We start from the raw sequence: 27,619 nt of genomic DNA, 5'->3' as shown, positions 1-27,619 counted from the left end.
TTAGTGATTTGATGACTGGTATTTTTGTTGAGGTGTGTATTTGAATCAGTTCTTCTGGCTTAACTATGGTTCTTTCTATCAAAAGAACCTTCTTTCTCCCCTCCCCAATTTATTTTAAATGTCGTTTCCAAGCTTCCTCTGGGGAAATTGATCTGTTGCAAAAGCAAAATACTGAAGATGCTCAATCTGAAATAAAAGCAAAAATGGGCATATTCAGCAAATTGGGCAGTATCATAGAATCCTACAGTGTAGAAGGAGGCCATTTGGCCCATCGAGTCTGCACCAGTCTTAATCCCACCCGGGCTCTATCCCCATAAACCCATGCATTTACCCTAGCTGGTCCCCCTGACACCTAAGGGACAATTTAGCATGGCCAAATCACCTAACCTGCACATCTTTGGACTGTGGGAAGAAACCGGAGCACCCAGAGGAAACCCATGCAGATAGTGGGAGAATGTGCAAACTCCCCACAGACAGTGACCTGAGACCAGAATTGAACCCAGGTCTCTGGCGGTGCCTGGAACTCGCTGCTGGGGGAGGTAGTGGAAGCAGATATGATAGTGACTTTTAAGGGGCATGTTGACAAATACATGAATAGGATGGGAATAGAGGGATATGGTACCCAGAAGGGTAGAGGATTTTAGCTCTGTCGGGCAGCATGGGGTCAGTGCAGGCTTGGAGGGCTGAAGGACCTGTTCCTGTGTTGTAATTTTCTTTGATCTTTGTTCTTTGTGAGGCAGTAGTGTTAATCACTGTCACCATGCCACCCCCATAGGATCTATGGAGAGAATCAGAGTTAATGTTTCGGGTAAATGATCTTTCGTCAGAACTGCAGTATAAATACTGATAACATAGGGACAGATGTTTTCTGAGCGCAGAACCTGTCCACTCTGAATTTGAGTTATGTGTAAATGGGTGTTTTGAATTCTGTTTGGCTGTGGTGTTTGCGCAATATCTTGTATGCAAATAGCTTTAACCTTTGGTTTACTCTGATTAATGTGATATGGAGGATTCTGGTTCAGAATATCCAGACCGATGCCAAGCAAATAGCTCCTGTGGAAGTTTCATTTTGTTAACAATGAAAGCTAGAAAACTTGTAAAGGACTGATAAATTCTGTGTCCTGAGCCAATTAGTAAAATAAATGCCTCTGAGTGGATCCACTACACAGTTCATGAGGTTTCTTGGCTGTACGTAAATAAAAACAAGTAGATCAAATTCCAGAAAGCCTCGAGGTGAGTGGAGTGACAGGGGTAAGTTGATGTATTGAGCAATTCACACAAGAGCTTTTAGTACTTGTATACCAGACTGACCGGTTACGTATCACAATGAAATGCATTCCTTGCATTATCCTACTTGTCACTGGAGGGAGTGCCCCCACCGCGTGACCCCTCTGTTTATAGAAATAAATCCTAGTAACTCGTTCTCTTTAGGTGCTCTGTGTACTTTCCTGGTGACAGTCCTGACCCTGTAACAACTCAGGAACTGTAATTGTGCCCTATGGGCACCTCGGCACCCAGCAGAGTAGAGTCACTCACCTTCATGTGGGGTATGCATGGATAATCTGCAATCTGTCTGTGGCATTTCGTACACACACCAGTGGCTCGGATTCCAGAACTACCCTCCAGCAGAAAGCATAAATAGGACGATAAGGCACAGGAGCAGAATTAGGCCATTCAGCCCATCGAATCTGCTCTGCCATTCAATCATGGTTGATGTGATTCTCATCCTGATTCTCCTGCCTTTTTCCCGTAACCTTGATCCTCTTATTGATCAAGAACCTATCCATCTCTGCCTTAAAGACATTCAATAACCTGGCCTTCACAGTCCTCTGTGGCAATGAGTTATCATAGAACTTTATCATAGAAACCATACAGTACAGAAAGAGGCCATTCGGCCCATCAAATTCACACTGACCACGATCCCACCCAGGCTCTACCCCCATATCCCTACATATAATCTCCCTAACCTACGCATCTCAGGACAATAAGGGGCAATTTTAGCATAGCCAATCAACCTAACCTGAACATCTACTGATTCACCACCCTCTAGCTGAAGAAATTCCTCCTCATCTCAGTTTTAAAGGTGTGTCTCTTCACTCTGAAGTCGTGCCCTCGAATTCTAGTCTCTTCACTAGTGGAAAAATCCTCTCCACATCTGCTGTATTTAGGCCTTTCAGTATTGAGTGTTTCAATAAAATCCCCCCTCATCTTTCCAAACTCAATCAAGTCTTGACCCAGATTCCCCACCACTCCTCATATGACAAATCCTGCATTCCTGGGATCATTCCTGTGAACCCTCTCTGGACCCTTTCCAAGGCCAGCACATCCTTCCATAGGTATGGGGCCCAAAACTGCTCTCAATATTCCAAATGGGGACTGACCAGAGCCTTATATAGTCTCAGCAGTACATCCCTACTCTTGTATTCTAGCCCTCTAGAAATGAATGCTAACATTGAGTTTGCCTTCCTAACTACCAACTGAACCTGCACGTTAATCATGAGAGTCCTGAATCAGGACTCCCAAATCCCTTTGTGCTTCAGATTTAGAAAATAGTCTATGCCTCTATTTTTCCTACCAAAGTACATAACCTCACACTTTCCTACATTGCATTCCATCTGCCACTTTTTTGCCCATTCTCTTAGCCTGTCCAAGTCATTCTGCAGCCTCCCCACTTCCTCACCACTACCTATCCCTTTACATGTCTTATATCATCTGCAAATTTAGCAACAGTGCTATCATTTCCATCCTCCAGATCATTAATTTTTACAGTGAAAAGTTTTAGATTCAACACTGACCCCTGTGGAGTATCACTAGTCACCGGTTGACATCTGGAAAGGACCTTCTTATCCCTACTCTACCTTCTGTCTGTCAGCTAATCTTCTATCCATGCCAGTACTTTGTCCCTAACCCCATTTTATCTTAGCTGATTTAGCAGCCTGCTGTAAGGCACCTTGTCAAAGGCTTTCCAGAAATCCAAATAAATAGCGTCTCTGTGATGCCCACAATATCGTATCCTCCAATTACAGTGTGTGCTTCCAGCTCATTTACCTTGTTGCATATACTGTGTGTATTTAGCTACAGCACCCTCAGTGTTGTGTTGACTGCACCCCTTCCCATAGTTGTCCCTTTATCTGTAGTGCCTGAACTTGTATTACTGCCAATTTCCATACTCTCTACTCTGTGACTAGTTCTAAAAACTTTACTAACTAACTAACTGGTGGCACAGTGGTTAGTGCTGCTACTTCATAGCACCAGGGACCTGGGTTTGATTTCTGGCTTGGGTCACTGTCTGTGTGGAGTTTGCATGTTCTCCCCATGCCTGCATGGGTTTCTTCCTGGGTGCTCCGGTTTCCTCCCACACTCCAAAAATGTGCAGGTTAGGTGGAATGGCCGTGCAAAATTGCCTGTTAGTGTGAGGGGGGTGGGGGGGTTAGCTAGAGTAAATGTGTTAGGTGAGAATGTAGTCATTGCACACTTGATGGGCTGAATGGCCTCCTGCACCATAGAATTCTGTGATTCTACAGAGCCCAACCCCCATTAATTAGTTTAAAAACATTGTGACTTGTGCAAGGCTAACCCTCATCACTGTTTCCACGGTAACCGAGCAATTTTAATTTACATGTCGGAGGCACTGCCTTTTTGGGTTAGATGTTAAACCAAGTTGATTCCTAAAGTGAATGTAAAACACACATGGCACTATTTCGAAGGGAGTTCTGCTATGTTCTGGGACCAAGGCTGTTTTTTTAAAAAATCTTGAGATATGATGTGCCTGACCTTGTTGGTTTTTATTATCCATTCCTAGTTAACCCAGGAGGAGGTGGAACTGAGCTTCCTGGAACATCTGTACGTTGTGTGGTGAAGTTAGTCCCATAGTGCTGTTATGCTTGGTCATCCTAGGACTCTGATCCAGCCACCTGAAAGAACATTTTCTTTGTTTCCTACATTAGAACACTAATTACAGTTCAAAACTTCATTGGCCACAAAATGCTTTGGGATGCATAAGGTTGTGAAATAAGGTGGCACAATGACTAGCACTGCTGCCTCGCAGCGCCAGGGATCTGGGTTTAGTTCTGGCCTTGAGTCGCTGCCTGTGTGGTGTTTGTACGTTCTCCCCGTGTCTGCATGGGTTTCCCCCGGATGCTCAGGTCCCCCCCCCCCCCCCCCCACAGCCCAAAGATGTATGGGTTAAGTGGATTGCCATGCTAAATTGCCCCTTTGTGTCGAGGGACCCGCAGGATAAATTTATGGGGATATAGAAATGCAAGTCTTTTTCTCCGCTTATGGCCAGTACATTTGGATTTGCTCAAAATCCTGGTGTTTGGAGAGGGATGAGTTGGGCATTCATTATTGGGCTATAGAATCTGAAAGTGGCTAGAGGTGAAATGCTTAGTGCTTCTCCCAACCTGGGTTTGTGTGTATATCTCCTGTTCTGCTGTTGAAGCATGAAGCAAACACATGGGCAAGATCCAACACTTGGGTTCATTATGCCTCCACATCTTTCTTCAGTTAAAGTTTATTTCCAACAAATGCTGAGTTCCTTTCCCCTCATCTACTCCCTTCCTGAGACTTAAATTTCTTGTGTTGTGGTTTTGCTCCAAGGACAGTCTCCTCAGAATACCTCCTGAAAATCTGCAGGAAGTTCAATCTCTGCGGTTGACTGACCGAGCAATCTCTTTGAAAGCTTCAGCATTCACCAGACAAGGCTGCTTCTGTGTCTGTTCAGAGTCTTTGAGCTTGTAGAGAACCAGCTCCTGTACAGAGCCGGAGAGAAGCTGACTGGGACCTCCCTGGACACAGCAGGAAACATCCCTGCACCCTCCACTCCTGGACTGTGCTCTCACAGGCATTCCATGTGGTGAGAGAGGAATGATATGTAATTAGAACAAAGCAATAGAGGAACAGAGGTTTAGGGATCTGTGCACACGATTTACTTCAACTTGATGGACCCATAGAAAATATAATTTAAAAGTCTAATGGAATGTTACCCTTTACCTTAACGAGGTTGTAACACAAAGGGATGAAAGCTGTGTAAAGCTGAGGTTAGACTTCATTTGGGCTACTGTTCAGGATTCCACTACGCACCCCTTGGAATGGCCTGTCTTGTGTCCAAGTGTTGCTATTGGTGACTTGAAAGCAATTTTCTATGATAAATGGTTCATGCATGTTTACTCCTGGCTGTCTTGTGTTATAGTTGATTTGTGTTTATAGGTCACCCCACGATTCAGAACGATTTGGAAGATAATCACATGAATGAAAATCACCTGCAAGTCCCACAGAATCCTGAAACATAATAACTGTGGGGAGAGAGGAGGGAGCAACAGAAATTGGGGAGAGCTAAACAAAACTGGCAGGAATTAGCCTGCGATGTGTGTGGTTGTATAAAGCAATTTATTCTGGCTCCTTGGTGCTCAGCCTCTTCTTGCTAAAGCTGAAATTGGGGTGGGATTTGTGAGTCAGTGAATTGAATTAGGATTGGATTTATTTACCTTTAGTTAAATGCCCTTTCCTAGGGTAGAAAAGTCAAGTACTAAGGGGTATAGGTTTAAGGTGCATGGGGGGGAGGAAGATGTGCGAGGCAAGTTTTTTACGCAGAGGGTTGTGAATGCCTGGAATGAGCTGCCCGGGAAGGTGGTGGGAACAGGTATGATAGCGACACTTAAGGGGCAACAAGATGAATACATGAATAGGATGCGAATGGAAGGATATGGACTCCATAAGTTGAGTTTAGGCAGGTGTCATGATCAGTGCAGGCTTGGAGGGCTAAAGAGCTGTTCTTGTGCTGTACTGTTCTTCATTCTTAACTTGCTGTGAATTGTAAAAAGTCATAATTGCATAACTTGAGTAACAACATCTATTGATTTGCCAAATGAAATAAAGTTAATTGTTTCATTTGAAGCTGCAGAAATGTACTTTAATCATAGAGTTTCTTTGATTTGCATGTTATTTATTTTGTGAAAGAAACATGACTAATGTGTCATGACAAAAACAGCAGCAAGTATCATTGGCAAATTTCCAGGAAGAGGTGAAATCAGAGCTGACAACCCAAGTATTTTTTTCATTCATACTTGGAATGTGAGTGTTATCAAGGCTGGCATTTATTGCCCATCCCGTTGATCTGGTGTTGGTGAGCCACTGCCTTGAGTCACTGCAGTCGTATGGATCATGGTTTTTTTTTTGGTAGCCTTTTTTGACAAGACCCTATCAGAAGACAAGCAAACCTCCACCCGCATTTAGGTCAGGAGTCAGATGTCGAAGACGTTAAGTGTGGTAGATTTCCTTCAGTACTTCACAGTTACCATTACTGATGTGAGCTTCTTAATCAGATTTATTTAATTGGATTTGAATTTTCTAACTGCTGTGCTGGGATTTGAATCCCAGCCACTAGAATATTACCATAGCCATTCTCCACATTCAGTTCTGGGCACTGCATCTCAGGTTGGACATATCAGCCTTGGAGGCCTGGGGGTGGGGAGAAATCAGGGAAAGTTCAACAGATGGAGCTGAGTACATTATAAGGACATGAAATCTAGGTTTGTATTTCCTTGTGTTTAGAAGATTTAGCCTGCCCAGGTGATATCAACCTATGGTTTTGATTTGATTAGTGTCACGTGTTTGCATACAGTGAAAAGTATTTCTTGTGTTCTCTATAGACAAAGCATACCATTCATAGAGAAGGAAACAAAAGAGTACAGAATGTAGTGTTACAGTCCTAGCAAGGGTGTAGAGAAAGATCAACGTAATGCAAGGTAAGCCCATTCAGAAGTCTGAGGCCAGCAGGGAAGAAGCTGTTCTTGAGTCGGTTGGTACGTGACCTCAGACTTTTGTACCTTTTTTCCTGATGAGAAAAGGTGGAAGAGAGAATGTTCAGGGTGTGTGGGGGTCCTTAATTATGCTGGCTGTTTTGCTGAGTCAGCGGGAAGTGTAGACAGAGTCAGTGGATGGGAGGCTGGTTTGCTTGATGAATTGGATGACATTCAAGACCTTTTATAGTTTCTTGAGCAGAGCAGGAGCCATACCAAGCTGTGATACAACCAGAAAGAATGCTTTCTATGGTGCATCTGTAAATGTTGATGAAAACATACCGGACATGCCAAATTTCCTCAGTCTTCTGAGAAAGTAGAGGCCTTGGTGGGCTTTATTAACTATAGTGTTGGCCTAGGGGAACTAGGACACGGTGATCTGGACATCTAAAAACTTGAAGCTTTCGGCCATTTCCACTTCATCCCCATTGATGTTCTCTTTACGCTTCCTGAAGTCGATGACAATCTCCTTCATTTCCTACTAGTGAGTGAGAGATTATTGTTGCCACACTAGTTCACCAGATTCTCTATCTCATTCTGTACTCTGTCTTGTCATTGTTTGAGATCTGACCCACTACGGTTGTGGTGTCAGCAAACTTGAAAACTGAGTTGGAGGGGAATTTGGCCACACAGCTGTAGGTGTATAAGGAGTATAGTAGGGGTCTGAGAAAGCAGCCTTGTGGGACACCAGTGTTGAGGATAACCATGGAGGAGGTGTTGTTGCCTGTCTTTACCGATGGGGCAGGAGGAGAAGGATTTCCTTATCGTTGTTTGAGCGTTGTATTCCAATCATTGCTACCTTGTCAGTTGTCAGCCGCTGTGTGAGAGAAAGTTAACATCAACCACTTATTGAAAGGTGGAAAGAAGGAATAAGATGATACAGAACAAATAAAAATCCCAGAGGTTTGAGTTAGAGTGCATAAAGGGAGGGCACTGCATGTTTAGTGCCATCAAGTGTAACAGTGTTATTGACTGTTTGGATCAATGAGCTAGTTCCTTATGGGGGCTTTTAAAAATTTCTGTGATCCTTGCTTCTGTGACCTCTACAATTGGATCTGAGACCCGCAGAGAAATGAGTAGTGAGCAGCCAAGATGCCTTCCGCTGTAGAGAGCACTTAACTCAGGGAGGCCCCAGAATTGATTTCTGATGGCTGAGTTTTTGCTTGGCTCGTGCAACTCAAAATCAGAGTCTAGTTTATGGCAACCTCTGGTCTGTCAGAAAGATAGACGGTTGCTTTGGCAGAGAGAAAATTGTCTAAGAGCGTGCTTTTTACAGGACTTTTAAAGTGGATTGGGTCCCCTTAACCTGCTCTAGTCCACCTCCTACTGTTCATGTCTCTTGGGAGCAGAATGGTGACTCCCTTTCTGTTAATGACCTTTTCTGTTAATGACTAGCTTCACCATTCACTGCACTGAATTTCACTTTGTTCAATTCCTGAATCTTCCTTATTTCTCTGACCCCCCAGCAGACCGAATGTGCAGTGGCAAAACAGGGCTTTTGGAACCACCCCACTGTAGTCACCAACTAGGGATCCACAGTACAAAGGAGGCCATTTATACAGGATAGCATTGTTGATATACCTTTTATCACACAGACTTACATTTTGAAGTCTATTTATTAATGTCTCAAGTAGCCTTTAACACTGCAAAGAAGTTAGTGAAAATCCCTCAGTTGCCACACTCCAGCGCCTGTTTGTGTACACTGAGGGAGAATTTAGCATGGCCGATGCACCTAACCAGCACGTCTTTCCGATTGTGGGAGGAACGCCTGGAGGAAACTCACGCAGAAAAGGAGAGAACATGCAGACTCTGCACAGACAGTGACCAAGTCGGGAATTGAACCCAGGTCCCTGGCGCTCCGAGGTAGCAGAGCTAACCACTGTGCTACCATGCCACCCATAAATGGTTCAAGAAGAACATCGACCACCATCTTGAGGTTCAAGGGCATCTTGAGGTTCAAGGGCATCTTGGAATGGGAAATAAATGCTGGCTTTGCCAGTGACAGCCTCATCCTGAAAGGGAAATACATTTCCAAACCTGCCTGATCCTGAGCTGTCACACTTGGTATGCGTTGTACAAAGAGACCTGTCTCTAACCCAATACCCTCACAGCATGTTGATGGGCCAGGAACTCTACATGGAGTTGGGTCACAGAGGAGCCATGAAATGGTTGAGGAACAGACTCAATAGGCTGAATGGCCGTTTCTTGCTGCTATGTTTCTATGAGCTGATAGCACATGGCACATACAAGAGAGTATGGAGTTAGGAAAGAAAAGTACTGCCATTTAAACGAATGTAGGGGAAAAGTCCTGTGGTGTTTCACAAGAGTTGAAATAGTTGTAAACCAAAGGAGATGTTGAGAGGAGTCTAAACTTCGAGGGATAGGTTTGAAGAAGGAAGGTGGAGCACTGGAGATGTTTCAACGCAGCTTTCTAATTAGCAAAGTAGAAAATGCTACAAAGTTGGGCATGGTAGCACAGTGGTTACCACTGCCACTTCAGTGCCAGTGACTTGGGTTCAATTCCAGCCTTGGATAACTTTGTGGAGTCTGCAAGTTCTCTCCGTGTCTGCGTGGGTTTCCTCCAGGTGTTCCAGTTTCCTTCCACAGTGCAAAGATGTGTTGGTTAGGGGGATTGGCCATGCTAAATGTGCAGAGTTACGGGGATAGGGTGTAGGGGAGGGCCTGGGTGGGATGCTCTTTCAGAGTCGGTGCAGACTCAATGGGCTGAATAGCCTCTCTGCACTGTAAGTATTCTATAAACTAGGAAATGGTTGGGAAAAGGCAGTGGGTGGAGATGCAGCAGGTTCTGGGGTTGAAGGAAATGAGTTGAGGAGGTGGTGGGGTTTCTCAGGCAAGGGGATGGTAGAGATGAGGAGGGCGCACTGCCACGGGAGTTTAAGCACAGGATAAGAAATCTATCTTTGAGGATCTGGCTGGTGGGTATTGTTATATTAAAGGTGCCATTCCTCCTCTCACAGCTGATATTTCTATCTAAGCGTATGGACTGCTTAGGGAGTAAATGTGTGTAACTGAACGTGTTATTACTGCTTCAGGGGAAGCCTGGCCTGTCCTCTGTGTAATCGAATCCCATTATAGCAATTTTCTTGCTGCATCACAGCCTAGCAGAGCTCAGTTTGACTTCTGTTCAATCCTGTGACATTTTAGTGGAAGTATTTATTGCTTTTAGAAGCTCCTGTAATGTTATAAATGGAATCATTTGTTCAGCGTGTGAGATAAAATCCAGTGACCCTGGTGATGGGTGATTCTGCGCTGTGGCAAATGATCATTGTCCTTGCTGCAAATTGTCCTTCCTGTGCCTGCTGTTGCTCCTTTACACAGGCTCTGCTGATGGATGAGGTTGTAAAAAAAAATTAAACCATTGTTTTTTTTTACAGGCAGAATAATAAACAAGGAGCTTCGCCACTACCTCAGTCTGCAGTTCCAGAAGGGATCGGTGGACCACCAGCTACAGCAGGTGATCCGGGACAATCTCTACCTGAGAACAATCCCATGTAAGTGCACTGTGTCATGTAGAGGGTTGTGTGTCTGTGTGTCTGTTCATTCACTTGCAGCCGAGTAACATCACAAGGACACAGCTGAGTCAAGATTAGTGTCACGGGATTTGGCTGGAAGAGCAAAGATTGGTTTTCCAACAAGCAGTTCTAGCCATGAGTCTGAAACTCAGGGCTATAAATAGAAGACAGTCATCAATAAATTCAGAGACATGTGCTGAGCAAGGAGTAGTCTTACCACGATGTTGCCTGGGCGGCACAGTGGTTAGCACTGCTGCTTCACAGCTCCAGGGTCCTGGGTTCGATTCCCGGCTCGGATCACTGTCTGTGTGGAGTTTACACCTTCTCCTTGTGTCTGCGTGGGTTTCCTCCAGGTACTCCGGTTTCCTTCCACAGTCCAAAGATGTGTGGGTTAGGTTGATTGGCCATGCTAAGAAATTGCCCCTTAGTGTCCAGGGATGTGTAGGTTCGAGGGATTAGTGGGTATAATGGGTGGGGCCTGGGTGGGATTGTGTTTGGTGCAGACTTGATGGGCCGAAGGGCCTCTTTCTGCACTGTAGGGTTCTATGATCTGGAGGGTATTACCTATGAGGAATGGTTGGTTAAATTCAGTTTGCTTTCACTGGAACAATGGAGGTTGAGGGGTGACTTGATAGAGGTTTACAAGATTGAGTGGCATCGACCGAGTGGATAGTTAGATGCTCTTTCCTAGGGTAGAAAAGTCAAGTGCTAAGGGACACAATTTTTAGGTGCATGGGGAAAAGTTTAGAGGAGATGTGCGAGGCAAGTTTTTTAAGAGGATGGTGAATGTCTGAAACGCACTACCCTGGGAGGTGGTGGGAGAAGGTATGGTAGCGCCATTTAAGGGGCAACTAGATGAATATGTGAATGGAATGGAAGGATACGGATGCCATGTGTCTGTACAGTTTTAGTTTAGGCAGACATCATGATTGGTACAGGCTTGGAGGGCCGAAGGGCCTGTTCATGTGCTGTACTTTTCTTTGTTCTTTGTTTATTTCAGGGAAAAGCTGGATAAACATGAGAAAGGAATAGCAGATTATCCTGCTGGAGTTAGATGAAAAGTGGTGGAAGATGGTTCAGGTGAAACATAAACACTAGCCACGGGCCAGTTAGAATGAATGGTTTGTTTCTCTGCTGTAAACTCTATGTATTGGCTTCATGAGTAAGTTCATTGGTCTACCCCTGAGCCTGAAACACCAGGAGGGCTAGCTGATTTCAACTTTGGGTGCTCTGGGTTAAGAAGATGAAAAATTAGTCAGAGGGTAGGAATATGGGGTCGGTTCTGACCACAGTCCAAGGGCCTTTGATGGAGAATTCAAGTGCGGGAACAATATTTCAGCAGAGGGTAAGATTAATTTCACTGGTGGTTTTCTCTAATCAAATGGTCTAATGTTCGTTTCAGTGCAAGTCCCCACAGGAAAGGTTGGGCATTTACTGAGCTTAATAGCCTTTGTTCCCTGTGAAAGTTTCCTTATTGGCTCTTAATTAACTCTTCAGGAGTTGAGGAAATAAAAGAAAGCTATGAATTTATATGGCACCTTTTGAGGGCATGTGGCATTGCAAAGGTTATTCACTGCTGCACTGTACGAACTGCAGCAGCCAGTTTCTGCACAGCATGATCCCACAAACAGCAATGTGATGGTGATCAGATAATCTATATCGTGTTGATTGGGAGATGAACCTTGGTCAGGGCACCAGGAAGAAATTCCCCTGCTTCTCTTCAGAATACTGCTGTGGTATCTTTTACATTGACCTGAGAGAGTAGACATCTTGTGCCAAAAATGGCACCCTTAACAATGCAGCACTCCCCCAGCATCACATAAGATTCAGTCCAGGTTTAGTGCAACTCTCTGGAGCATTATTTGAACTGAACATCCAGAGTCAGAAATAAAGGATTGGCGGGGATGGAGTTGTTGCTTGAATAGGTTGTTCTGGCTACATGTTTGCAGGAATTTACTCACATGATGGATGCTTTGACTTGACTCCTGGTTCGAGAAAGCCAGATTCACCCCAGTGGAGAAATGACCAGATCAATTCCCAAAAGCAAGAGCTCAGTTGATTGCAGAATTTGCAGCACAATTTGGGGCAGCACGTGGCACAGTGGTTAGCACTGCTGCCTCACAGCGCCAGGGACCTGGGTTCAATTCCCAGTTGGGTGACTGGATTTTGCACATTCTCCCCATGTCTGCATGGGTTTCCTCCAGGTGCTCCAGTTTCCTTCCACAGTCCAAAAATGTGCGGGTTAGGTTGATTGGCTGTGCTAAATTGCCCTTAGTGACAGGTGGGTTAGCAGGATAAAAAAACTGGGGTTATGGAGATAGGGCCTCGGAGGAATTGTGATCGGTGCAGACTCGATGGGCCAAATGGCCTCTTTCTGCACTGCAGGATCTCTGAAAACTGAAGCTCTCTTCCCCAATCCCATTTCCTTGTTAATTCATATGTTCTCTCAGCCAGTGCTTTGTGGCTATCACTGCAGTCTCTTGAGTTAGAAGGACTTGTGTTCAAGCCCCATGCCCTGAATTGGGTACAAGATTCCGGCTTATTCTCAGTAATGTCGGTGATACCATATTCCATGTGACCTCTTAAACCATGACCCTATCTGTCATCCAGTGAATTCATGTCATCACTGTCTTTGTCAATATTCAGTCTTCAATGATCTTGTCATTCCCACTTTGCTGTTTTTAGGGAGTTTGCTGTGTGAAATTAGCTGCCACATTTTCTGAGCTTGCAACAGTGACTACACATCAAAAAGGTTTAATTGCTGTAAATCCTTGAAAGGTGTTTTATAAATGCAAGCCTGTCTTTATCTGGTTTTTAAATTATTGATCCAGTTCCATTTTAATATTCTAATTGATCTTGTGGAAACATTTTTCTTTCACTCAATTAGTGCTCATCTGGAGTCTCCGCTTCTTCAACACCAAATTATTTTTCTGCTCTGCAACCAGGCAAACACTGAATCGCAACAAAAGTGAGCCTGAACCCTTTCAGTGCTTGAATTTCATTTTGGTTGTTTGTTTTCAGGCACTACAAGACCACCCCGGGAAGGCGAAGTGCCAGGGGTTGATTACAACTTCATTTCCCTGGAGGAATTTAAAACACTAGAGGAGAGTGGAGCCCTTCTGGAGAGCGGAACATTCGATGGTGAGTTACCAAATCCTCTTCTCATTTCACTCAAATTCTGTTCCAGAGCTACTGCCCTTGGGGAAAGCTCCAGGGTAAATCGGCACTCATGATCATACTCCAACTCTGAGAGGCATTTCAGCACATCTCATCCAAAACTGTTTGAAGACACTTAAAGCAACTCGCACGCACTTGATGCTTTTTATCACTAAGACATCCCAAGACACATCACAGGAGCATCATCAAACAAAATTTGACACTGAGTTATTGTCCAAAAGCTTGGTCAAAGACCTAGATTTTTAGAAGCATTGTAGAGAAAAGTGGTGTGGGCTAGGGAGAAAATTTCAGAGCTCTTATGATGAGCCCATTTAAATTCATAAGTATGCAAGAGACTAGAGCTAGAGTGCAAAGATTTCGGAGGGTTGTGCAGGAGTCATGGCATCATAGAGGTTTACAACATGGAAACAGACTCTTTGGTTCAACTTGTCCATGCTGCCGCCGCTCCTTTTTATTTAAGGAGGTTAGAGAGATGGAGGGAGGGGATATGGCCATGGAGAGTTTTGAAAATGAAGATGAGAATTTTAAAGTTGAGTTGTTACAGGACTGGGAACCAACGTGGGTCGGTGACGTGTGACCTGCATTCGGTGCAAGTCAGGATAATTGGTGCAGTGCATCTTTACATGCAGTAATATTAGAATACACAAATGAGATTAATATGTTTAAAAAAAATCTTTAAATTACAGGATAAGAGTGGCTTATAAATTGACCTAGTGTATAATGCTACCCTATTTTTCTCATGTCAAAATGCATGGTTAGGTATAAAAATGGTGTACAAATTGACCCCCTTGTTCTTCAGAGAAATGTATTTTTAGGGCTGTACTTGGATTTGGAGTTGGCTTTAATTATTCAGCTCAGATGTACATATTTGGTGTTGTCAGTCTGCTCAGGTACGTGGTGGTCTAAGTTGATGCATGAGGTCAAGTGGTTGGGAGAGGCCATCTTGCCAAGAAGATGCACAGGCTTTTGAGATGCCATCACAGAGACCACACGAGGTGACTGATGAAAATGGGTCCTCATGCAGTAATGCTGGTGGATCACGTTTTATACTCTGGGTAAAATCGGCATCCATTTTTGAAGGATTATTTGAAAGCTTCAGAGGACGATTATACACCACAATCTATGGTAATGACGTCAAGACGAGAGTCTGTTTTCCATGTTAATCTGCCTGGGTTAACACTGCGTTCTGCCTTACAACCAGGTTTCTCAGATTTTTTTTCATGGAGATTGCACTCTCCATTAGTAAGATGGCTATTCTTATGTCTTTTTACCTGCTTCAAGCTCTGTCCATTTACTCTGGTTACAGTGTTCTGGTCCAGGCATAACAGCTTGTTACGGTCAATCATGTCTATTCCCTTTAGAATCCGAAATAAAGACAATCATATCACCCCTCAACATCATTACTCCTTGTCAAATTTCTCCATCCCTCAATCATCCTGGTTGTTTTCCTCTGTACCCTTTTGGTAACTGCAATATCCTCTGTACACACAATTCTAAGTATAGTCGCACCAATGATTCATAAACTAGGAAGATTCCCACACCATTCCAGCACAGTAGTGACCACCTAATATATATTAACATTTGATGACTCGCTGCCAGTGAGCATTGTTGTGATACTTTCAGTTTGTTAATCAGAACCCTCGTCTTTCATTTTCAATGCATATTATTCCCTTTCCATTTTAAGTGATTTCCACTCTCTGTATCTGTAATTTCTTTCAGCCCTACGACCCTCATGACTCCTGTGCTCAGTTGTACATTGGCTCTCACAGGATGGTAAGAAATAGGAGCATGAGCAGCCCACCTCGCTCATTGAGCCTGCTCTACCATTCAATAAGATTGTGGCCTTAGCTCAATTTTTCTGCCTACTCCTCCCCCATAATCCTTGACTGCGTTGAATATATTCACTGACCCAATCTCCACTACACTCTGTGAAAGAGAAATCCAAAGACTAATGAGTCTCCAAAATAAATTTCTCCTCATCGCCATCTGAAATGAGACCTTTTATTTTTAAACTGTTCCCTCGTTCTAGATTCCCCCTTGAAGAGAAACCCTTCCCCTTCAGCATCTTCCCTGTCAAGCCCCTCATTATCTCCAACAAGTGAAGGCCCAACATGCATAGCCCTTCTTCGTAAGAGAGTTCCTTCATCTCAGGAATCTTCTCTGAACCATCCCAGTTAAGTAATACCTCAATTTTTAAATTCCCACTCTAGTCTTTCAAATCCTAACATGTTTTGCCCCTCCCCATCTCTACAACTGCGTTCAACCCTACAAATTCAGGCTTCTTGTGCATCCCTAATTTTAATCAGTTCTCAACCGGTGGCCTGGTCCTAACCTCTGGAATTTTCTCTCCAAACATGTCCACTTTTGTCATCTTCTCTAACATGTTTCTGAAAAGTGACCAAGCTTTTGGTCAGCTGCCCAAATATCTCTATGTAGCTTGGTGTTAAATTTCATTGGATAACACTCATGAAGCACTTTTTACTACACTGAGTATGCTGGGTAACTGCAAACTGTTATATAAATTAAGTTAAACGTGGGGGAGCAATTATTCGATAATGACTTGTGCCCATATAAAGAGAGCGGCATTGCCACTGGTGGATGGTTGGAAGGTTAGGAAACTACACGTTTATAATACCTCACTTTGTGAATAAGTTCATCAGATGAGGAGAGGTATTGTGGCTCCCCACTTTCCTCACTCTTTGTTTGATCGTAACAGGATCTTTTAAAAGGATAGGATAGTCAATTTGAGTGTTTAACTGTTTAATTGCTGTGACTGTGAAATATAGGTTTCCTTGAGTGTTTAAAAAGAAAAGAGGATTTTATTTATTATACTTAACGTGGTTGAAGTAAAATGATCAAAAACCCTCCAACTTTAACATACGTACGCATATTTCAAGATGACACAACACCAGTGCATTAGAGTGGGAGGATTGATTAAACAGGATTTTTCTGAACTCAATGAAAGTTTAAAATTGTATGCGTCTGGTAGATTGATGATTTAAATGGTTTCAAGCTGCCCCCTGCCCCCAAACCGCCACCCACCAGCAAGCTCTCGTTGAGGCAGATAAATGTTTATTTGAGGCAATCAATGTATATTTTCTTTCGAGACAACAGCTGCTGATTAATTTTAAAATAAAATCTCTGGCACGTGATAGCCAAGCAGCAGACAGAATTCAAGCTTGAAAGATGGATGGAGAGAGAGAGATGGGCTATCCTCTTGGGACTTTCTGTCCCCTCTCTCTTTTCTATGCAGTTGGCTTTCAGACTGGCTTGTTTCTCCCTGGTCCTCGGAGTAACGAGATGTGTTATCTGAAGTCCATTTTAATCTCGTGACCACGTGGTAACCAACTCTATTACCTAGACACGATTCAAAGTTAGAAGTTGTAGCTACAAAATGGGGACTGCATGGTGGCTGTTCATGCTGCATAAATTCCACAAGTGGGTTTATCTCCATGCCCATTCAAGGGAGGGCATCCCATCCACAGCCATTGAATTATGAACTTTCTGTAGACCTGAGGAATTCTGAGTCTGTGTGCAGAAATTGCAAAAGTCACCTGACACGTGGCAGCCATCTTAACAGCTGTTGTTTAGTCTCTTAAAACTCAATGGTTTTCAGCCTGTAAACACATGAAGTAATGTCCAGCATAAGGCATGGCTTCACAAGAAAATCTAAACCTGGAGTACAGATTGACTTCTGGTGTCCTTCACCAGTTGGCTATCAGGAGTTTAACTAAGGTTGCTGTAATAGTCATTGGATATTTTTTGTTTGTCCTTATACAAAGCACCCTGTGTTTCTCCACGCTACTTCATGGTCAACTTTGCATCGTAATCAGTTTCCATCATAAATGTGGATGTAGGAAGTTCCAATAAGGTCAGAATAGGCAGCTTGGAAATAGGAACCCAATTATGTCACTGTTCTCTCATCCAATTATCCCTTGTCTTCTGATCCCATTTTTACTGAATAATGCAATGTCACATGAGATGGGCTAACATAATGTTCCTATAGTGCATGATTGTTAAGATGTTACTGTAACTATTGACCATTTTCTTCAGGTTTTACTGATTCCAAAGTTTGTATTACGTAAAATTTACAATACCATAACATGCCATATGCTCCAGCTGGTCTCTGTCTATGCTTCACCCAAGCCTGTTCCCACCCTTTCTCATCTCCTCACATCAGCATTTCTTATTCCTTCATCTACTTCTCTGGCTGCTTAATTATAGCTACATTATTCACCTCAACCCCACTTGTGTAGTGAGTTCCATATTCTTGCCACTCAGAGTAGAAGTTTCTCCTAAATTCCCTATTGCACTGATGGGTGACTGTTACGTTTACGGCTCGTAGTTCTGAAGTCCCCCACAAGTAGAAACATTTTTCTACATGTACATTAGCAAAGTTCTGTATATTCCTGAGTATTTTCAGTTGTCTTCTGAAGATGTCTGCTTTCTGTTCTACAGCGCAGCTTCCTTCACCTTGCCTTTGATTGGCTATTTGCCTATTTAACAGGAAGTATTTGACTGTGTCTCAGCTGAGCCTCACCCATTCTGTATGCAGGTGCCTGCAGCGAGGGTTAGGATCACTAGCTGCAGTGTTAACCCTGGTTAATTTTAAACATCTGTAGCTGCCCTTACTTATGCCCGAGGCCAAGATCGAACTCTGCATGGACTCGGGATGACACTGAGCAATCTGGCCATGAGCAAAGGGGAAACTTTAGCTTTGAGGATTGGTTAACATGTGGGAAATGTGTGATTGGATGAATGATTGTAATTTATTTATTAAGTATCAATTAAAAGGAAGTGAAATGTGAAAAGTGGAATAGAAGCTCACACTGTTTGCGCCCTTCCCGATATTTGACAGGTAATTTTTATGGAACTCCGAAACCTCCGGCAGAACCCGGTCCCTTTCAGCAGGATGTAGTGGATCAGGTTGTTCTAGATGATGGCTCAGATGAGGCACAAAGGAAACGAACAACATCTGTGAGCATGATGCAGCGAGCTGACACCACGGTCCCAGATGAAGAGGAAGATGAAGAGCGACCCACTGCCAATGGGACCGGTTACCCAGGTGAGGAAGAGTGAAAAGCAAGGACACGCTCTCACATCGGCTGGAGCTTTGACTCTGCTCAGACTCCATATTTTGCTCTGTGTGCACTCTGGCTTGGAATGCTATACAGTAATCCATCACTAGGGGAAATAAAGCTGATGCTTCTCTTACTGCCAGGATTTCCTTAAGGAACAAAGCAAGGTGAGAAAAGCAATTAGTTGAAATAGCTGCAGTCACCATATCAGGCAGCCAAAACTGAATGCAGTATTCTGTATGGGCTGAATCCAGAGCCATCCCTCATCCTTTCTTGTTTTATATTGTCCTAGCTACGCATCCTAGTATTTCATTGTGTGTATTTACAAATAGTGGCCAGAACAGGCTTGTATTATCCGTCTGGGTTATCCCAGGATAACAAAAATCTGTCAAGGTCAAATGAAAATATTCAAGACATCTACAAATGTGGCTTTCACGTTCCAATCTCAATAGTATAATAGATTTATTCATTCCTCAGGGCCAGGGCCCAGCCACGCTGACGGGGTCGCAGAATTCAGGTACTTGGATCCGGTTACCAGGGAAGACTTGGTGGAGCCGTTACCAAATAACTGGGAGATGGCATACACTGACAGTGGGATGATTTACTTCATCGAGTGAGTATCCATCACCAGATGGGCAGAGTTGTTTGTAAAACTGAGGGGTTGATTGTCTTGGCACTGCTGCGTCACAGCTCCAGAGATCCAGATTCAATTTGGTCTTTGGTATCTGTGTGGAGTTTGCATGTTCACCCTGTGTCTGCATGGGTTTCCTCTGAGTGCTCCACTGTGCTCCCAAGACAAAGATTAGGTGGGTTGGTCATGGTAAATTGCCCCTTGGAGACAGGGGGATTATTGAGGTAAATATGTGGGCTTACAGGGATCGGGCCTGGGTGGGATTGTGGTCACTGCAGGCTCAATGGGCTGAATGACCTCATTCTGCATTGAAGTGATTCTATGATTCTTGTCTTTTTCTAACCTTCAGCAACAACAACTTGCATTTATATAGCACATTCAAAGTCAAAAAGCATTCAAGCTGCTTCACAAGAGTGCTGTCAGAAAAAATGGCACTCAGCCACATTAGGAGATTTTAGGACAGGATGGGTTTTAAGTGCATCTTAAAGAAGATGAGAGAGAGGTGAAGCACTTTGGGAGGGAATTCAGCCTGAAACATGTAATAGGCTCTGATAGTTGAGGTGAGCACAATTCCATTTCATGACTTTTTACTTAAGTATGTCTGCCTGTAGCACTCAACAGAATCCATGTTGAAAATGTGCCAAAACTTCCCAGTCTTATCTAAGCTTTAATGTGGATATCTCTGTATCATCTCTTTACCCACACGTCCCTCCCCAGCTCCCAGTGCTCTATCACCATTGTATTTTACAGTAACTTTCCCCTCTCTCCAGTCTTGCTCCCTCTCCCACAAGCCATACACATCCTGCAGTACTTTGTTACCTTTTATATTTAGTAATCATTCTTCCCTTTCACAGTCACAACACTAAGACAACTACATGGCTGGACCCTCGTCTCGCTAAGAAAGCAAAACCCCCAGAGGAATGTGGCGAAGGGGGTAAGTAGCAATGTCACAGTTTACTCTTTCAATATAAGTATTTCCAACCAAAGATGCAAATGTGTTTCCATTTAATTAGTGCACAGTTCAGTGCAATTTGGCACTCTGAACCACTCTCTCACTCTGCACTATTTTAAGGTAAAGATACATCTGTAGCAACTCACCCACCCTACTTTTCAGACCACAATTCAGATGAGGGGAGGTCTGGGCTGCAAGTGCTTGTGTGAATAATGGCCAATGTTTCCATGTTCAATGTTGTGCGTGTCGCCTGCTTTGGTAACCTGCTGCAGCTGTGTTACTGGTGTGCATTTACACTAGTTTAGATAGAAACCTCTACGTGTAACTGAAAAACTGAACCCTGTGAACCTGATATTAAGACCAGAAATGCTGAATGTACTCAGCAGGCAGTCAGCGTCTGTAGAGGTGTTGAGATTGAACAGCGTAGGCTACAGTCATTGTTGCTCTTCTGATGAAGACTAACACACCACTGATAATCAAAGGTGCGTGACTGACATAAACACCTTAGTGAAGAAGTTAGCTTTAAGATCTTCTTAGACCTGAATTTCTAAATGTATCTGAGGTAAGGCATTGAAGCGTATCACAATTGTGAGCTCACAAACCTATTAACCTCTTGCTTTCCATCAGATTTTGCAGGTTATTTTTTGGATGTTGCTTTAGAAATCTGATGGCAGGCCACTCTGTGCCATTGCTAGTGACTAACACCTCTTGTTGCTCAAGTGGAGCATAAACCCCAACATACATCAGCTGGTGCAAATGGCCTTTTTCCATGCTGTTAATAGTACCAGGATAGGAAGATAAGCCAATGATGGAGATGCTCAGGCCACAATCTGATAGCTAATTGTATCAGAGTGAATTCCATGCTCTAAGTAGAAGACACAAAGGATTTTAATATTCCTTTGGTGGGGAGAAGTGAAATGAGGAGTGTTTGCATAGTTTAGAATGGCTGACTGTTCTCTGTTTAGGGCATTGTGGTGGTGTCACATTATAGCAATGAGTGCTTCTTTTGATAGATGCTAACTAGATATCCTTTGCGTCCATTGGTCTCAACTTGTCTCCTTCCCAAAACTTTGTTAGTTTTGTGCAGGCTGTTCTCCAGTTTATCTGCAGCGGTCAGACTGCAAGACTCTCTTGTGTTGATTAACAAGCAGAACCTCTGTTACATACGAAGTCTGATTTTGGCTGAGAGCGACAGTGGCTGTCATTTGATTGAGGGGTTCTAACAACATCCCAATAGCAGAGCAGTGAAACCTGAGGCTAGAGAATTCTGGATGTCCTGCATTACCTGCCTTGTCCCTTCTCATTTTTTATTGGCTCCCAAAATAAACATAACCTATGACTTGATCAGAAGTGTTGCAATGACATTCTGACATTTCATTAGTGGTTGCTTTGCTGCTAAATGAGACAGTTGTGCGATTGGCACAAGGTGTCACGTGGAGAGAATCATAGATACGTGAAATGTTTGTACACTGAAATTTCAATGAGGCGCCTGAAACCACACTCCAAGTCACGAGGGTAACGTTCAAGCAGCTAATGACCTGCGGGTGAACCCTGAGATTACATCACAGCCTGAAGCTGCTCCCTCGTATCTATTTTATTCCTTTTCCCACCAGTTTTCTCTCTTCCTTTCCTGAAGGAGCAGACTCCTTGCTGGGGCAAGGTTCCACGGGCACCGGTTGCCCTCCAGTACCTCACCCAAGTGGCCAGTCTACATCCATGAGCCTATACGGTGAGTGTCGGCAGCCTTTTCATCTCTAGTGTCTTTATAGACCAGTCCATCTGTGATTTTATCCTTGCCCTGATATCTGCATGGTCACACTTGGCCGTACTTTGAAATTCTGACAGCACCCGTCCTCTACTTTTACGTTTCTGGGTATGACTGGTGTGTGTTCGTGGTGCTGCCGTCTGGGAAGGGAGAGCTACCTGGGCACGAATGGGGTATCAAACCCATAGATTTCCTGGTTTGAATTTGCCACAGTAGCTCACAAAAGGCCCATATACATCTATTTTTTTTGTAACAATAAGTAGTTGAATTAATTTGTATAGTACTTTTCACAGCAGAAGGTCATCCCAAAGTGGATTTGCAATCAGGCACTCAGTGCTGTCACTCTTGTAATAGTAAGGAAATATAATTTTAAGTTGAGGTATTCAAGATGACTATTGGACCCAGTTTCTCCTTTTTTTTAATTCACTTACAGGATATGGGTTAGGCCAGATTTATTGCCCATCTCTACTTGACCTTGAGAAGGTGGTGATGAGCTGTCTTCTTAAACTGCTGCTATCCATGTGATGTAGGTGCTGTTAGGGAGGAAGTTCCAGGATTTTGACCCAGAACAGTGAAGGAACGATTATATGTTTCCAAGTTAGTGATGGTAATGCCATCGAATGTTAACAGATGATGTTTAGATTCTTTCGCAGGAGATAGTCATTGGCACTTGTTGGGTGTGAGGGTTATTTGCCACTTATCAGGCCAAGCCTGGATATTTTCCAGGTCCTGCATTTGGACATGGACTGCTTCCATTCCTGAGGACTTGTGAATGGTGATGAATATTTGTGTAGCCATCAGAGACCTTCCCCATTTCTGACCTTATGATAGAAGGAAGATGGTTGGGCCTAGGATGCCATCCTGAGGAACTCCTGCAGCAATGTCCTGCAACTGAGATGGCATTCACACTGAAGTGTAGATGATAGAGATAGCTTAGTGATCAGGAGGAGGGAGTGGAAGTTGCAAGAAGTAAATCCAAGTTACTGTAAATGAACAGAGTACTCTATGTATGAAATCTGCAATGCACTGAGATGCCAGAAGTGTTAGGAATTGAAAGAAGTTGTGTTTACATCACCTTTCATGTTCTTGTGGCACGTTGGTTTTGTTGAATTTTCAAGATTCAAATTTTTATTGGGTAAAGGTATCAAGGAACGTAGGGAGAAGGTGAGTAATTTAAGATGAGGTACTGATTAACCAATATCAAATAGAATGATGGAATGGGCTTGGGGCTGAATGGCCTCCCCCTTGTCCTACTACTTTCCAAAGTGTTTCACAGGCAGTTTGTTACTGTTGATGCATAGTTACTTATGTATATAAGTGCAGCACACAGTAAAAATAGTTAAAGGATTATGCAGGTCAGCACGGATAAGATGTTCCCCCTGGCTGGGGAGTCTCGAACTGGGGGCACAATTTCAAAATAAAGGGGATGCCATTTGGGACTGAGATGAGAAATTTGTGTTGTGAATGTTTGGAATTCTCTACCCAAGAGATTTGTTGAAGCTCCTTCATTGAGTACGTTTAAAACAGAGATTCAGATTTCCAAATACCAATAACATGAAGGGATAATGTTGGACAAAGGCATTGATGTGGATGATCAGTCATGATCGTATTGAATGATGGAGCAGGCTTGATGGGCTAAAAGGCCTACTCCTCCTATGTTCCTATTTGCACAAAGCAAGTCTCCATAAACAGCAACTGGATAAATGACCAGTTAGTCTATTTCTTGTGATGATGGCTGAGGATAAATGGTGGTTGGGATATTGGGAAGAGCTCCCTTGTTCTTCAGATAGTGCCATGGAATCTTTGACGCTGCCTTGAGCAGGCAGATGAGGCCTTTGTTTAAACATTTCTTGAAAAAGATGCACTCCAGTACAGCACTCCCTCAGTGCTGTGATGAAGTATCATCCTAGGAGATACACCAAAGTCCCGCAGTGGCGCTTGAACCCATGACCTTCTGATTGAAGTGATAGTGCTGTTTCTTATGTAACCAGGTTAACTTCAGAGTACTACAAACTTTCATGACCCTGTTGCAGTGATTGCAAGAATATAATCATCACAGTAGGCAGGACTAAATTCAGTATGTTGGGTACAGGAGATTCAGCAAGAATGAAGTAATGAAAAAGATCGTATACTTTGCACTTCTTGCTGAAAGCTTTTAGAGTGCCCGAAACAATTAATTTTATAGTGATAGGATAAAAGCAAATACAAGCGCTCCATGCCAGTAAACTGCAGTGAGATGAATGAGCAGCCAATTAGTTTTTTTTGTGTTTTGAGTGAAGTATTGGCTTGTACACAAGGAGCACTCCTCATATACTGCCATGGGATCTTTGGCATCTGCCTGGGCTGCTAGAAAGGTGGAACCTTAACTTCACATTTCCAGGAGGGACACCACTGTCGGTTATGGTCTCCAATCTATAGACCAACCTGTCCTGAGAGAAGAGTAATGTCCATTAAGCTAAGCTGGAAATGAGAGGTGGCTGTCTGATCAGGATAATTTGGAAATTCATGATGCTGAACTGATGCAGACACCACGTGAAACAGTTGGGATTGAACTAAAGGGTGAAAAGATGCAGATTTGAAGTTACCATCAGATTGTTCGTGATCTTATTAAATGGCGGAGAAGTTTCAAAGGGTTGGCTGGCCTATTCCTTCTCCTTATTTGTACGCCTGTACGTTTGTAGAGTGTTATCAGACAAGACATGCTTAGCAATGATCTGCTCACCGATGCTCTGTTTGTGTTCATGATGTGGAGATGCCGGTGTTGGACTGGGGTAAGCACAGCAAGAAGTCTTTTGACACCAGGTTAAAGTCCAACAGGTTTATTTAGTAGCACAAGCTTTTGGAGTGTCACCCCTGGAGCGACAGTCTAAAAGCTTGTGCTACCAAATAAACCTGTTGGATTTTAACCTGATGTTGTGAGACTTCTTACTCTGTGTTCAGCCAGGATCATTTGGCTCCTGATCTTAATGCAGTCTTGGTCCAAGCTTGGACCAAAGAGTTAAAATCCACAGCTGAGGACAGAGCTGCTGCCTTTCACATCAAGCAACATTTGAATGAATGTAGTATCCGGACCCTTCAGCAAAATTGGAGTCATTAGGAATCGGGGATACCTGGCACAAAGGAAAATGGTTGTGGTTCTTCGCTGTAGAACATCACTGCAGGTGTCCCTCAGGGTGGTCTCCTAGGCCTAACCACCATCGACTACTTCCTTAATGACTTCCTTCCATCATAAGGTCAGAAGTAGGAATGCTGGCTGATGATTGCACAATAGTTGTCATAATTTGTGACTCCTCAGATATTGACACAGTCCATGTCCAGATGCAGCTAGACCTGGACAATATCCAGGCTTGGTCTGACAAGTGGCAAGTAATATTTGTGCCACAAATGTCAGACAATGACCATCTCCAACAACGGAAAATCTAACCATCTCCAACATGACATTGTGGTATTGCCATTGCTGAAATCCCCACTTTCAACATCCTGGGGCTTACCACTGATCAGAAACTGAACTGGACTATTTGCCATATCAATACTGCAACCACAAGGAGTTCAGAGATTAGGAATCCTGCATCGAGTAACTCACCACCTGACTCCCCTAAGCATGCCCTGCATCCACAATCTGCAAGTCAGGAGTGTGATGGAATACACTCCTCTTGCCTGAAAGCGTGCAGCTCCAACAGCATTCTAAAGCTTGACTCCATCCATGACAAAGCGACTGGCTTGATTGGTACCCCATCACAAATATTCACTCCCTCCATTAATGCGGGACGTGGCAGCAGTGTGTACCAATGACGAGACGCCCTGCAGGAATTCACCAAGGCTCCTTAGACAGCATCTTCTGTACCACTACCATCTAGAAGGACAAGGACAGCAGACACATGGGAACACTATCACCTGGAGATTCCCCTCCAAGTCATTCACCCTTCCTAACTTGGAAGTATATTGCTGTTCTTTCACTGTAGCTGGGGCAAAATCCTAGAACTCCCTCCGTAACATTTTGGGTGTACCTACACCATATGAATTACAGCAGTTCAAGAGGCAGCTCACCACCACCACCTTGAGGACAATTCAGAATGGACAATAAATGGTGACCTAGCTGGCAACGCCCACATCCCATGGACTAATAAAAAAATTGGAAATTGAAAACTGGAGGCAGAAAAGGATGGGATTGCTTTCTGAAACTATGCATTACAGACATGACTTGGAATGAGTTTTATCTTGATTTGGTTGCTGTGTGAGCAGTTAAAACCTTTAATTTAGGGCTGGAGGAACATGAGCAAAAGACAATGACTCCATGTAAGATCAAGAAATTGGCCTTGTGATATTATTGCTTGACTGTCAATTCAGAAGCTGAGCTAATGTTCTGGGGACCTGGGATTGAATCCTGCCACAACAGATGGTGAAATTTGAGTTCAGTTAACAAAAAATCTGGAATTAATCTGCTGATGACCATAAAACCATTGTCAATTGTCAGAAAAACCCATCTGGTTCACTAATGTCCTTTATAGGGATAGAAATCTGCCATCCTTACCCGGTCTAGCTTACATGTGACTCCAGAGTCACAGCAATGTGGTTGACTCAACTGTCCTCTAAGGGTAACTAGGATTGGGCAATAAATGCAGGCCAGCCAGCAATGTCCATGTCCCATGTAAGAGTTGAAAAAACAATTATCTAAGGAGCAAACCACAAAGGAATGGATTAAATTTACTAAAGATTTCTGTTTAGGAGGAACCACAACGTAACCAAAGAAAGTAAAGATAAATGAAGCAAAACACTTTCATTAAAGAAAAATGAATAGACTAATTAAAATAGGGAATCATAAAATTAAGCAAGAGAGTAGAACTGTAAAAGTGTTAATTTCCTGAAATAGTGAAGATCAGCATTGTAAAAAAGGACCCAGAGATAAACATAGCTTAAGACCATGAACTCGTAACGCAAAGGCGGTCATTAATTCCCTGAATCTGTGACTGTGTTCCTGCTTCAATTGGAACTGCCTGCTTAATCCAGCCTCCTCCTCTTCCCCAAATACTTATTAAATAGTTAAAATTTGTTGTGTGGACTTGAAGAGGATATTGGAATTTGAGGATTCAAGTGTTGAAACTAATGGAAAGTAGTTCAAATGCTGAATGAGTATTATTTTTACTCATTAGTGTCACAAGTCAACACTGCAGTTAAGTCACTGTGAAAATCCCCTAGTCGCCACACTCTGGCGTCTGTACAAGTACACCGAGGAAGAATTTAGCATGGCCAATATAGCTAATCTGCATGTCTTTCGGGCTGTGGGAGGAAACCGGAGCACCCAGAGGAAACCCATGCAGACACGGAGAGCATGCAGACTCCTCACAGTCACCCCAAGCCAGGAATCGAACCTGGGTTCCTGGCGCTGTGAAGCAGCAGTGCTAATCACTGTGCCACCGTGTCGTTTACAGATGCTGACCAGAGTGTCATACGCTGTCCAACTTCTGCAGTGCATTGTGCATCCACATAACTTAAAAGGATTTTTATTTGATTTTCATGGCTAAGTTGCCAATACACTTAATAAATTTTCCTTGGAGAGAAATTTGCTGTGATCTCGCGGTAGGAAACAATCTCTCATTTGTATAGGATCTTTCATGTTGTCAGGACATCCCAAACTGCTTTACAATCGTGTAGTTTTTCAAGTGCAGTCACTTGTTGGCAAATG

At 43.4% G+C, this 27,619-nt stretch overlaps 1 protein-coding gene across 4 annotated transcripts in view; it reads left to right on the top strand.

Annotated features, from left to right (window-relative positions):
* Nucleotides 1-27,619, top strand: part of LOC145356803 (membrane-associated guanylate kinase, WW and PDZ domain-containing protein 3-like) — a 121,305-nt gene that overhangs the window by 53,172 nt on the left and 40,514 nt on the right. For 3 of the 4 annotated variants that reach the window (XM_080209684.1, XM_080209687.1, XM_080209686.1), the window contains exons 2-7: nt 10,196-10,312; nt 13,355-13,474; nt 18,369-18,575; nt 19,066-19,201; nt 20,074-20,153; nt 21,808-21,900. In XM_080209684.1, coding sequence (XP_080065810.1) covers nt 10,196-10,312; nt 13,355-13,474; nt 18,369-18,575; nt 19,066-19,201; nt 20,074-20,153; nt 21,808-21,900 — 753 coding nt within the window. The remainder of the gene's footprint in view (nt 1-10,195; nt 10,313-13,354; nt 13,475-18,368; nt 18,576-19,065; nt 19,202-20,073; nt 20,154-21,807; nt 21,901-27,619) is intronic. The other variant, XM_080209685.1, reaches the window with a different exon arrangement.

This window comes from Carcharhinus amblyrhynchos, chromosome 22, assembly GCF_965287045.1.
Source record: "Carcharhinus amblyrhynchos chromosome 22, sCarAmb.v2.hapA, whole genome shotgun sequence".
Taxonomy (NCBI): Eukaryota; Metazoa; Chordata; class Chondrichthyes; order Carcharhiniformes; family Carcharhinidae; genus Carcharhinus; species Carcharhinus amblyrhynchos.
Note: the sequence above shows the minus strand (reverse complement) of the source record. Positions and strands in the feature narration are given on the sequence as shown.